The sequence below is a fragment of the Marmota marmota genome, unplaced genomic scaffold, assembly GCF_001458135.2.
Source record: "Marmota marmota marmota unplaced genomic scaffold, marMar, whole genome shotgun sequence".
Taxonomy (NCBI): Eukaryota; Metazoa; Chordata; class Mammalia; order Rodentia; family Sciuridae; genus Marmota; species Marmota marmota.
The window spans coordinates 397,659-412,110 of record NW_026000153.1 but is presented as its reverse complement, the minus strand read 5'-3'; the positions used below and the strand labels follow the sequence as shown (position 1 = coordinate 412,110).

The window sequence follows — 14,452 nt, the reverse complement described above, 5'->3', positions numbered from 1 at the left end:
TTTATTTATGTTAATAAATATTTTTGGGTATATTATGCAAACATTAAAAACTCCTTCCCTTATCAACAAGTATTTAATAGTATTCAAATATTTAATAGCATATATAATATGATGGCAACCATATATACTATAAGGTATATTATTATTTTTGTACCTGTGGAATATGACAAGGACATTAACAATGGTTGTCTCTCATTTGTGGAATTATGATTTATTTGAAGGTTTGGGAAGTCTTTTTTCCTTTTCCTTTTTATTGTTACTGATAAGCTTATATAACATAAGTCTGTTCTATAACATAATAGCTCACCTATAGATGCCTTCTATTATCTCCTCTGTGATTTTTCCATGATTCTCTACTTCTCTGTGATGAACATATTACCTTTAAATAAAATAAAATAAAAATGAAACACAAAAGAGAAATTATTGCTTTTGATAGCCCAAATAAACTTAAGGAAATTGTAGAAAACAATTTGTATTTGGGGAAATTTTGAGAACATAAAACTTAGCCAGAGGGAGAGTCTATTGAGCAATACTTAGAAATAAAATCAATTAACATAAAATAAACAAAAAAAGCAGAACTTGGTCATGCAAGATCAGCTGAGGAAGGAGTTAAAAAGACAAGGGGCTTGTTAGAGAAGTGAAAAGAGTCTTTCAGATAATTTCTGAATTACTTGAAAGATAATGCCAGTGTCATCTCTTTCACTTATGGAACCTTTCTGATATATTCCTTGCTTTAAATCTTCTAAACTGAGGTGCCTGGCTTGAGTTCCACAGATCTACAAACATTTCAAAGAGGTGAAGCATGTAGGTTATCTACATGGTGTTACCAACTTTTTATTTTGCTAAGTTTTTGTAAGTATCTAACATCAACATTATTTATGATTTATCAAAAGGGAGACTTGTGTGTGTGTGTGCGTGTGTGTGTGTGTGCGCACCACACACACTGAGGATGAAACCTAGGGCCTTGAGCTATATCTCCCAAGGGAGACTATTTTTAAAATCAAAAAGGGAAAAAATTGGAAGGGAAGAACAACAATTCATAAATGAAAAGTGGGTTAAGTTTAGCTTTCCTTGTTTCTGATTTCACTGTGGTCCACTGAATACTTTGTTATGTACTAAAATGTGTATAAGGACCAACACTTCAGAAATACTAGTTTAAGTAGAAACTTGATATAGCAGAATTTGAAACATACTACACCATCCAGGTCTTGATCTGAAACTTTGAAGCAATGTGTCAGATGATAGGACCCAAGAATATGTTATGTGCACACACGTATGTATATGTGTGTATGTGTGTGTGTGTGTACATGTGTTTGTTTACGTGTAATATGTAAATTTGAAGCTCCATAGATGTTCGAATACTGCCCTAATAAGAACCATTGTTGATGTTTCCCCAAAACTACTGATGGAAAAGTTAGGAAAGAATATGTGTGGCTTGTTTTGTCCTCTGTAACTCTAATGCATTGCCTTCTAATAGAATTACTTTTACATTATAGGTAGACAATTGATAATTATGGGTAGACAATTGACAGTTTTACCTAATCAGGGAACTGAGTAACACTTCAATGAAGAATGCAAGTAAAGGTCTGTTTTGAAAGCAGAGAAACATAGATTGGCCTATGTTTCTCTAGCTGTAGGATTTTGGCCAAGGAAGATTTTAGTAGGAATGTATTAGATGAATTTATACCCCAAGAGAAATTATTTCTATGTTCACCAGCTGTAAAGGAAATGTGGGTGGGGGAAGAAATCTGAGTACTTCAAAAGATTTAAATTACACTAACTCTTAAGCCATTATTTAAGAGGAACTCCATCAAACTGTCATTCCTATTTTTTTTTTTTTTTTTAGTTTTTTAGGTTTTAATTTCTATTTTAGGTTCCCTATTGCTCTATTCTCAATGGTGACATCCAGTTATTCATTAACTCCTGGCTCCCTTAATCAATTATGATACATTCTAATTTAGAAACTTTGTAGGTTTTGAAGATGAGTCAGAAATAATTAGAAAACACTTGTATTTAGTCAAACTAAGCCGATTCATATCTATGGAAAGAAAGTTGTTGACAAAACTTCAGTAAGTTATGAATGATGACAGTAGTTATGAGCTTCATGATGCTGCTGGGGATGGTATAGGGTTTCCCAGAGGTTAAAGTGATCCCTTGGTTGTGGGGCAAATCTAGTCCTTTGGCCATGTGATGGTTGTTTTAGATTCCTTGTTGAAAGAATCTAAGACTGATTTTTCCATTGCTTGTTATTTTATTTGGAAACCTTTTTCTAACCTATCTAAATCTTGTCCATCCTTCCTAGTCCAATCAAAATAACCTTTCCTCCAACTATTTGATCATAGTTTTAGTGTGTGGCTTTCACTTATGGGAAGTAACAGAAGATGCAGTCTTTATTAATCTCCTAATTTGGGAGAACAAAAGGCCAAGGGGGGAAAAAAGCACTCATTACTGATTAGGCAATTCCTCCATTTTCTCTTTTCTCCCTAAATTATCCGTCTTCTGCTTTCCTAGGCTTCTGTTCTTCTCCCTACTTCTTTTTTTTTAATATTTATTTTTTAGTATTTGGTGGACACAACATCTTCTAAATAACCTCACTGGAATGGGGCTTCTGATTGCCTTAGAACTTATGATGCAGAAGTTTTTTAACAGCAATCTCAAAAGTTTACTTTACCCTAAGAATGAGACAAGTGTCTCTCAATGGAGAATGAGAGTCACAGCCAGGTTTTCCTCACTTACAAATTGATTCTCAGATCTTCTCCCACAAATGTATTGGCACAATACTTACCAAAAGGGATTTTATTTTAACATAGTTTAAGAATTTGACAGACATCTATAACCATAGAGTAAACTGAACACAGAATAGAGATGATACCACTTAGTTACCCTTTGTCAAGGTTGGACTTTTGTGTTTTGGATTTTATAGGAAAATCAGAGGACTTCAGGGAAAAGCCCTGGTGAACTGAAACATCAGTATTTCTGTATCAGTTTTAGTTTTGTTTTGCATTTTATTTAAATACAGTGAAGGGTATATGAGAAATGAATATCTTTGGATAGAGAGATCAGATAATGCAAGAGTGATTCAGAGAATTCTCAAGTACTAAAAGAGATGGAGAAAAGAGATCCTGCTATTAGTTAAGATGCAGCTAGATTTCCGGTCTCAGCTCAATGTTGCTTCCTTGGAAAGTCCTTCCAGGACCATCTTTTCTAAAGTACTACTTTTCCCACTCTACAGTAATATTTAAAAACAAAACAAAACAAAAAAAAACTTCTCTGGGCATAGTGGAGCATGTCTATAATCTCAGCTACTTGGGAGGCCAGCCTCAGCAACTTAGTGAGACTGTGTCTCAAAATAAAAAAACAAAAAGGACTAGGGATGTAGCTCAGTGGTACAACACTTGCTTAGTATGCACGAGGACCTGGGCTCAATACTCAGCACCATAAAGAAAAGAAAAAAAGAGGAGAAGAAAGAGAAAATATATCTGATCATGTTACTTCCTTGCTTGAAACAAACACCTTTATTTGCTTCCCATTTTCTATGTAATAAAACCTTACTCATTGTAAAACACCTCAGGATCTGACCTTGCTAGCTAGTTTTGTTATTTCTGAGCTAGTGTCCCAGCAGTCATCTGACTAGAATTTACCCGGGCTCCTCAATGTCATGCTGTTTATTTCTTGTCTGCCATTGCCCTTTCCTGTTCTCCAAATGGAAAATATCACTTTTTTTCTCAAGACTCAGGTCAAAGGGAACCCTTCTCTGAGAAGCCCTTTGTGACCATCTACTTCTTTCACCTGAGGTCCATTCTTTTCTCTTGCCAACTCTGGAACTTGTTCATTGCAGATATTTGCCTACTGCACATTCTCCATCATTCAATTGTGGATCTCTATGGGAACTACATCTTTCATCTGAATTACTAGTATCTGGCACAATATCAATTTCTAATAAGCATTTACTGAATAGATAAATGGATTAATTGAAAAATCCTATCCTTTCATACATTAGTTCTCTGTTATTTGCTACCACTCTGTGGTAAAGTAAGAAAGTAAAACTAAATTTGCTTCTTTAGATAACAAGAGTAAGATGAGTCTTTACTCTAGTTTGGGTATAATTTTTTTGTAACTTCAGACAAAATTAGTTTGTTTTATTTATTTCACATGAAGCTAAGTTTTCTATTTTCCCACTTACTTTTATTTATTTATTTGTTTGTTTATTTATTTATTTTGGTGGTGGGAGTGGGGGTACTGGGGACTGAACTCAGGGGCGCTTAACCATTGAGCCATATCCCCAGACTTTTTAAATATTTTATTTGGCACCATGTCAGTCTTTCTCTTACTTTTTATTCTTAGTTCCAAATAACTCTGAGATCCTTTTAATATCAAATGTGTATGTATTTATTCTATAAAGTTGCTTTGGTTGGAAAACATTCCCAGGGAGATATTTTTGAAATGATCTGTGATACTTAGGCATTTTGAAGTGAAAGTATAGATTTATTGAATAGAGGGCTAAGTACTAAGTTCTAGGCAGTGAGCAGAGGAGAAAGTGGGTAACTGATTACAGTCTACTGGCTAGTACTATATTAATTAGTACTATATCAAACATTACACATTATGAGAAAGCAGCTGTTTTCTAGTAAATTTATTAAAAATAGAAATGTATAATTCTAAAAGAAGCTCATGTATATTGTAGAAAATTCAGAAAATAAATATAAACAAAGTAGAAAATAGATCTATAATTCCCACAGATCAGAGATAACTGTGACTGTGTATATGTTAGTTTTAGAACATACTAGACACTTCTTTGTTTATTACAAAGTGTGATCATTCAGATGTGTCGTTTTATACAGCTTTTTCCTGTCATTTAGACTTTCAAATTATCAAGTTTAATTGTATCATAACATGTTCTGAATAATATATCTGAAATTTATTATGGTATATTGCATGAGTTTTGAATCAAATTTATAGTAAATTTTTGATCCTGAAGTTGTATCAAGAACTTTGTCAGGAATTGACAGTCAAACAGTGAATGTATTGATGACAAGTTCTGTGTAATGTGTTTTGTTGTTGTCAAAAATCACTAATAATTGAATTGACCAAATTTATTAGACCAACCAGTAATGAATCTGGTTCACTTACTATGTATCAGCATTCCTCTAACTTTATAAATTTTTTTCCAATCTAACTTATTCAGGAAAATGTTGCAAACAAATGTTCTGATTTTTTACTTTATAGATACCATGAGGTTTGTTATAAGAATATACCTAATTTATTGTTGTCTTAAAATGTTTAAAAATAAATTACTTAAACTTTTATGAATTTTACAAATGTATTTGTTTTTGTCTTTCTAGAATCTGTGTTTGTGGATATCCTCGACAACATTTAAGAAAATACAAGGGTGTAAGTAGCAGGATACCAGTTTCTTCAGGATTCATGGTGCAAATGTTAACAGGAATTTATTTTGCCTTGTAAGTTTATCTCATATACAAAGCAAACCTTTGATCTTTGGAAAATTTTATATTATTAATTTATTTTTACTATATTATAATCTCAATAGCATATTTTTACTATATTATTATAATATAGCATATTATACTATATTATTATTATTTCTTACTATATTATAGTCTCAATCAGCATATTTTTATGAAAGAATAAGAATCAATATCTTAATAATAGTTTTATTATTTAAAGCATATCTTTTAAAGCTCTGAAGAATTTTAAACCAACTAAAATATTTTGTCATTTTTCTTCCCTTTCTTTGCCTTTTCTTCCCTTCCCTTTCATTTCCTTTCCTTTTGAGATGAGGTCTTTCTATGTTGCACAAGCTGGCCTAGACTTTATGATCCTCTGTCTTCAGCCTCTAGAGTTTCTGGGATTACAGGCATATCCCACCACACCTGACTTAACTTTGCGTGTGTGGGTGGGGGAGTTCTCATTATGTTGCTCAGGCTGGACTTTAATTCCTGGTCTCCAGTGATTCTTCCACCTCAGCCTCTGGAGTATCTAGGATTATGAATACATCATTTTTCTTTAATTAAAGGACAGAATGAAAATGAATACCATAATATATCCATCATTCCTTTCTTCATTACTCTTTTTTTGCAATAAATTCCAAATTGGTTTTTCCCCCAATGAATGTCTTTTACTGTTTCCAGAAATTTTAACTCTTCCAAAGCATTTTAGAACCACTTTGGAAATAGTTTGCTACTAATTTACTATTAATTTCTTATATTGGTACAGTCTTACCTAATGACTTAGGTAGGGACTAGTTATTTCTTTGAACCATAATTTTTTCTTTGTAATTCTCCTATCATACATATCATACTATACTTTGGATTATATTCATTTGACACTTTAATTTTCCCCCATTGATTGTATGCTTCTTGGCTAAAGGCAGAATTATTGATCTTTGGACCAAATCTGACCTGCGGCTTGTTTTTGCAAAGTTTTACTGAAACACAGTCTTTCTCATTTGTTTACGTATCACCATGGCTGCTTTATTGCTGCACTGGCAGAGTTGATGAGTAGTTGTGAGAAGGACTATATGGCCCATAAGCCTGAAATATTTGTTTAGTCCTTTAAAAAGTTTTTGTTCCCTGTGTTGCATCATTCATATTGTCCTAGAGTTTTTTGATTCTCTGATTCATTTTGAGTAATTTCTGTTGATCTATCTTCTCATTAGCTTATTCTTTTATCAATTTGTAGACTTGACATAACCTACTGTGAGGACACTGAAGGTGTTCTTCATCTCTGTTTCTGTTTTATTTCTAGCTTTTTCACTCAACTCTTAATAGTTCCCATCTCTGCTGAAATATCCATCTGTTTGTGCATGTTGTTAATTTTCCTGACAACTTCAATATCTAGATCATCTCTGAATTTGGGTCTACTAATGGATTTATTTATTGACAGGATTATTTTTAATCTTGCTTTTTGTGTGCCTTGTAATTTTTGATTGTTTATGATGTTGTTCAGAGATAGAACAGTGGAGACTGAGGTAAATATTTATGCCTGAAATGGGCATGGTTCTTTTCTTTTAGGCTGCTGATGGAGTTATTATGGGCAGGAGTGTGTGTGTGTGTGGCAGGGAGTTGGGTTTTGTTGTTGCTATGGTTACCTCCAGGGTACCACTTACTTCCCTTTCCTCTAGTTCTACCTGGTATTAGGGTGGGAGCTGGGTTGCTGGAGGGTTTTCTTCCATATTCCTGCTCCACTGTCAGCTTTCCTGAGTGCCTGTACCTCACAGAGGGTCTCTCTCTGTGTTCTTCCCCTCCTCTAGCAGTAGAGTGTTGCTGATTGTTTTTAGGTGTGCAGTAGCCTGTAGGTTTTGGTATGGGGGTGTGGTAGCAAACAGTGTCTTCTATTGTTCTGGTCCAGCCTCAGCTCTAAGCAGGCTTATTGCCCCTGAATTTCTCAGTGACTCTGCTCCTCTCTAGGTAAATGACCCCTAGTGATCTCACATAGAATGAGGTTTTAAAATTTCTTTTGCTTTCCTCAGAACCACAGTCTTTACCTATGCCCTAGAGTTAAAAGGTTTGCTGCTCTTTCCCCTAAAGCTTTAAAAATTTTTTTCCACACGAGAAAAGGGTCTGGCTAGGTCTTTGTGCCTTACCCATATGAGTGGCCACTCAGGTCCTTCATCCCTGTACTACTCCAGGGCAGCTTTCACTGGTCCCCTGCCCTGTTTCCAGTGTTTCTTGTGAGCTTCTACATGAGCTCCTATGAGAGGTGTGTGGAGAAGAGCCTGAGAGGATAAAGGATTACCTTGTATGTGCTTCCCAGACATTCTACTCTCCCACTAGCCAGTGACTCATCCTTTTGGCACTTTGGCTCCAAGGAATTTATTAAGAGGTTTAGATGAATTCGATGCAAAATGCACTTATATTGGGGCCCACATTTTAGGGTTCTGGCTGTTTGGTTGCCTAGAACCTTAGCTCTTTGATGGATTCATGAAAAGTAATGATTTTGAAGACTACCTGGATCTATCTTGTTTTTTAGGATGGAAGTAATTCTCTTTCCAGTTGTTTAGATATCATTCATGATTCTCTATTCTGTTGACAGATGACCAAGTCATTATATCTCTGTTTATCTCTATTATTTAACTGATGGTTAGGAAGGGTTTGGTACACCTTTGAAAATTATTCTTATGTATTACACACCCCAACATACACACACTTTTCCCCCTCATATTTCATACATCATGTGCACTAAAAAATAAGTACTCAGGACACTGAGTAGTGGTTGGTTCTCATTAAAAGCCACAGGAGTTACAGAATAATTTGACTATAAAGTGTTCTGAACATTATTCTAAGGTATATAATTTATTATGTTCTGGTTTGCTTTAAAAATATAAAATGCTTTGAAACTGCCTTAGCTTTTTTGATTTTGTTCTATAAATAGTCATGTTCTTTAGAGAAGAAATGTACATCTATAAAATTTTCTTTGCTATTAATAGGATTTCAGATACAATTGAAAGAAACTCAAAAGATTTGAAAATTCATTTTTAAGGAGAATAGAATGTTAAGCAATGTGCTAATGTGATCTGTTATTTTCCTCAGTAAATAGTTCTTCATTACATTTTGTTCAATAATATAAAATTAACTAAAAATAATAACACTTTATTTAATTTGCTTAATTTTGTAGATATAATGGAGAATGGGATCTAGCTCAAAAAGCATTGGATGATATTACATACAGAGCCCAGCTAGAATTATATCCAGAGCCATTGCTGGTAGGTGCCTCGCTTATTTTTATATATTTTAAAATTTATGCTTTTTCAGTTTAGAATTATAAATTAAGAAGAAGTCATTCATAGTGCATTGATATGTCATTACTACTCAGTGATTCTGTTCTTGTTATATATAGGAAATTTTACACTTAAAGGGGTATGTTTACAATTTAAAAATTTCATTACATGAACTTCTTAGATATGTGAGTCTTTTTAACTTATGAGAATTTTTCCTTAGCATTTATGTTTAGGAACTTAACATAATGTTTTCCTTAAGGTACATTTGTTAATTAATGTAGACATTAGGAAGCTTGATTTAATGTTTTGAAATTTTTAACCTCATCACATACGTATTGTTTTTAACTATAAATTTCCTTCTGAGCCTCTTACTCCTTATTCTAGAGGATTTATGTATTGTCTTATGGAATATTTTAGAGTGGTTTTTTTAAAATCCTATCCTGTTTTATCTCAGGGCAAAATAATACGTCTGTTAATGTCAATCTCAAACTGTATTATTCCTTCCTAGGTTGCTAATGCAATAAAGGCTTCATTGCCTCATGGTGCCATGAAATCTAGTAAGGAAGGTACACGGTGTATTCAAGTTGAAATCACACCAACTTCCTCTAGAATATCAAGAAATGCAGTAACCAGCATGTCAATAAGAGGTCATAGGTGGAAAAGACATGGTAAGAAATACATAACTCTTCCAATTAGAGCATCCATGGCTCTTTACATTCTGCTCTGCACTTATGGTGCTGGAACTTATAACTTTAGTAAATAGTGTCCTGGAAGAAGGGGCTACTGAGTCACTTTAATTCCTAATTTATCATCCAGCGGCAATAGACAAGGAAAATGGAGTCCCTTACGGTACACATATGAATGAAAATTTATTTAGTTGTATTAGTTTTTAAGTTGAATTTCAATAGAATAGGAAAGTTAGAAAAATGCATTTTCAATTATTCATGCATTTTGGTTTTCTATTCTTACTTTTAGATATTCTCTTAATAAATGCTTCTTATTTCTCAATGAACCCTTAGCAGGTAAATTTGCGTATAAAAGCAGAACAACTAACAAGGACTTTAAACATCTTGTCGGGACTTCCTGGTAAAGATGTATTGATGCAACCCTAGGCATTTCCAATTTTTTATGTTAATTTTCTTTCAAGATTGTTTGTGTTAATCTTTCTTCTTGTCTGCTTAATTTTATTATTTTAAAGTTTTACTGGAAGTTAATTTTATTCATGGTCTTAATACTTTCCCATTTTCCTCCTTTGTCTTTTATTTTTTTCCTTATTTAATTGCTTATTCTTTTTATAACTTTCCTCCTACCTAGAATTCATTGTAGTGGCAAGAATCAGTGCATGAAGAGGATTATTATTACCTTCCTCAGAAGGTGACCTTTGGATGAGAGGCAAGCAGCTACTTTTTTGCCCCAAGCAAAATGTGTATTGGGGATAAAACAAACTCCTGTCTCTGTTTTTCTACTATAAACTGAGGTGAAAATTGTAGCTTTTTTGGTATACTGTATTTAGTTCAGCTGCTCTATGGTCTCTATAGAGAAAAGGGAAAGTGAGAAGGAAGAGGTTATGTATGGTGGAGTAGAAAGCTGATGAGAACATTTGCCATTTTCTCCCTTAAACACTCTGGGGGATTGTGTGCAAAAAAGAATGAGGATGAAATGATCTCATTTAACTAGTGATTATGTTTGCTCATTTTCTGTTTTTAAGTCAGTGTGACAATTTCTTAAAATCCAATAGGAAGGCATAAAAAGATGGCGATGTTTGCAATTATCAAATTATGGTACTATTTAAAACAATAAAAATTATGCTGTTGAATGAAACTATATTATAGGTAAAAGTAATTTAGTTAGATATGAGAGTCCTCCAATGGTCAAATTTTCTGTGATGGCATTAATGTATGAAAATAGGCACAGAAGCAACCAACTAGACCCTACAGGACACTATGGCCATACTTGGACCCAAAATACTGCTACAGAAAATGCAAGAATGAATTTTAATTTCTCTTTTACTTTCCCTTCTTGCTGTTTAGGTTGTCATTTGGGGAATTAGGGGGGGAAATGTAGGTCCTATAGTTAAAAATGTGAAAAGTATCGAAGCTCTCTTGTGCATGTATGTGTGAGAGTGTGCGTATGTCCAAGTGTGTGTTTAACAGAAGGAGGTATTACACTGGATAAAATGGAAGCTGTTTTCCAGAAATACTTTGTAAGGAAAAAATTACCAAAATAAGAGAAAAGACTATTTAAATATATTGTCTATTAAGTTTTTACATATCCTCTAGGTTCAATTTTGGCTGCCAGTTGAGGGGTTGTGCACTGTTTCAAGGCTGCAGCCTCACTAAAGTAGCCTTTCCCCCCTATACTTATTCAGACCTCACAACTCTAACACTTGAGCAACTTCTGCTTATGATAGCAAAAAAGGTCATAGAAGAGAGTGAACTATGAAAAGCAGGTCATGTGCATGAGCAGATACAGAATACAGTTGAGCCTTATTTGCCACCTTCTGTAGTGTGAATTCTCTTCATCTGGTGGACTATATGGTATTCCTAGTCAAAGGTCCTTCTGTCTCTACAGATAGGTTGCATTCTCCTTTTATAAGGTTGTCTTAGCTTTCCTGCTATGTTAGTCTCGTTTCTGTTGCTATTACAAAATACCTGAAGCTGAGAACTTAAAAAGAAAGGAAATTTTTTTCGGCTCACAATTTTAGAGATTGAAAGTCCAAACAAAATCAGGCAGCATCATCTGTTTGGTGCACCCTTATCTGGCAAGGCCCCCCTTGGCTGGTTCACAACGTGGTCAATGAGAGGAAAGAGAAGTAGCTGCACACAGAAGAGGCCAACCATTGTGAGTGGTCTTACTTTATAGCAACCCACTCTATCAGGGTCCTATATCAATTAATTCCAAGGGTAGCATCCTCAGTAACCCAGATACCTGCCACTAGGTCTTACCTCTGAATGGTTCTGCCTTTCTCATAGTATCACACTGGGACTAAGCTTACAGCACATGGACCTTTGGGAAACACACTTAAGCCATGACACTTTCCTAAAGCAGTATTTCTCATGAAGTTACCATGTTTTGCTGAATTAAAGGCTTTTTTTTTTTTTTTAATTTTCAATCCTCATGGTCTTTCTTCCTCTAAGGGTGTATTATTATTCTGAGCTCTCTGGCCAGCATGGAATTCCTGTGGGGAAGATAAATATCTTTTATATATCTCTTAAATATATAGATAGTTCTCAGATTATAAATCTTTAAATTTGGTTTTATTTATACATAAAATTATATTTGTAAGTAAATTATATATATATATATATGTGTGTGTGTGTGTATATATATATATATATATATATATATATATATATATATAAAACAACAAAATGTAATTAATACATTTCTTTAGAAATAGTGTTAAAAGACTTCCAGATTCCAGGATAACCCACAAGGGCCTTTTTATGCCACAATGTTTCTGAAGAATACAGTACTGTAAAATGTAAATTCAATTTGTGACCATTTGAAAACACATTTATGATTCTTTTATTTATGGAGCCATAAATATGTTTCCCATTCCACCCATATCTCTCTGCTTGCCCCTCTTTCCTTTGTATCTGGGTAGAAGAGGGAAAAAGTGAGGCTCTGCCACTGAAGCAGCCAAGCAGGACTTTCTTTTTTCACTTGTTTCCTTTCCATTTCCTTTTATCATTATACACAATTAAACTAGACATCAGAAATTATTATACAGCAACAAATACATTAATTGTAACAATAAGCCACATTTATTCTTTTCTATTTTTAGTAACAGAAAACAAATTTTAATTATCTTTACAGCCAAAAATTACATTCTGGTGTTTTAAAAGTTATTTTTAATTACTATATCTTAAAAGATTTTTTAACTATTCTAGAATGTGTTTCAGGATTCTCTGAAGCTCCACGCATCCATCCACTGTTTATGTTTTAGTGCAAAGTATCCTAATGAAAGGTAAAAAATTACTTTAGTCTGAACATTTTCACACATTTCAGACTATACATCCCTTGCTGCTGTTTTATTGTTGTTGTTAAATAATAACCCAAAGTTTCAGAATTGTATTCTGACCCATTCTATTATTTGCTTGACCCTGTATTTTATTTTATCATTAATAGACTTCATTTTTTTTTAAGAGCAGTTGTAGGTTCACAGCAAAACTGAGTAGGAAGTACAGAGCATCCTCATCTCTACTCTGGCCCCCGACACATGTAGCCTTCTCCACTACCAACATCCCACACTAGAGTGTATTCATAAGGTCCTATAATTCAAATTTTGATCAGACAGTGCATCCTTATTTTAATGGATTTTTTTTTAAGTTTGGTTTCAATAGAGGTATTATTTTGGAGAATTATTTGACATTTAATAGCATGTTCACCTGATTATCACCACTTTTCACTTGATTATTTTAACATTGTACTGACATGGCTTAACTTAACATTTTGTGTGTTTCAGATTTTTTAAACATTGTATTTAATTCTTTGAAAAATTATATTGATTTTTATAAATCCATGTCAATGCATATGTTTGGAAACTAAAATTAGAATGTGTTATTGCTTTTGACTTTTAAAGAATATAACTTCATAAATAATAGCTTTATTTGCATAGTGGTAGTTTTCATTCAGTCTAGATGGTAGATAATTCAAGGCAAAGGTTTATTTTTCAAACCTAGATTTTTCAAGCCATCTACAAATTGTGGGCTATCTAGAAGTCATTATTGGAAAGTAAAATACAATTACAGGAAGATTAAAAATAGAGTAAACTTCAAAAAGTATTAAATAAAGGAAGAGAAAAATGAATAGATGATGATCACAATAACAAGAATCAAAATGAAAATTCCATTAAGAAAAATAAGCTAAAATTTAGTGAAGTAATATGTTATTTTTTTGTAATTTTTTAAAAAGTTAATCAAAAGGGGCAATTTTGCTTAAATATTTCCTTTAAAAATAAACACAATGGCTAAAATGGAAACAAAGTATTTCTTTATAATTAAGCTTTATTTTATAGTTTTTCTTAAATATTGTTTCTAAAGCTATCTTCATCATCTACCCCTATAGCTGTAAGAGCCCCTTTTCTTGAACCTGAGTGGGTCTCTAGCATTGATTCTAGTATACAATATATTTTTATTTATTTCCATTGCTGCCCCTCCTCCAGAGCAAATTTCCTTGCTATTTTTTGTTTGCTTCCCCTGAGTCCCCCCACCATATGACTCATTATTCTACTTTTTAAAAAATTATCTATACTTGTTGTTGTTCCAACATAAGCATTTTTTCTTTCTTTTAAAATAGTTATTGAAATATCACTTATTCATTGTATTAAAGTCCCCTGGTTTATTTATGGTTGCAAATAGTGAGTGCTCATAATTTTTGCCAACTAATATTTTTAAAAAGGCTTAACCAGTAAAATCCCCATCTTTTTTACTACCTACCATTCTTTCCACTTGTGTATTTGTGAGATGATGAGAGAAGTAAGTGGAAAGTATTTAGTATACTTTAAAGCACCACATAAAGGCAATTGTTAATTAAGAACTATAATGAGTTTTATTACCTACACAGTAATTGTATCTGTGGTTTTTGTTGAATACTTTGCTGTTCAAATAGTTCTGTGATAGATTAGCTCTTTAATAAATTGGATACTTTGAGATAAACTTGTATAGTTTAAGAGTACTATAAAGCACAGAAGTATACATATGTTATGAAATC

General features: G+C 33.2%; 1 protein-coding gene across 3 annotated transcripts in view; it reads left to right on the top strand.

Annotated features, from left to right (window-relative positions):
• The window catches only part of Fam126a (family with sequence similarity 126 member A), a 75,929-nt gene that overhangs the window by 47,141 nt on the left and 14,336 nt on the right, over positions 1-14,452 (top strand). For all 3 annotated transcript variants that reach the window (XM_015490115.2, XM_048786330.1, XM_048786331.1), the window contains 3 exons: positions 5,343-5,459; positions 8,635-8,722; positions 9,246-9,405. In XM_015490115.2, the coding sequence (XP_015345601.1) occupies positions 5,343-5,459; positions 8,635-8,722; positions 9,246-9,405 (365 nt within the window). The remainder of the gene's footprint in view (positions 1-5,342; positions 5,460-8,634; positions 8,723-9,245; positions 9,406-14,452) is intronic.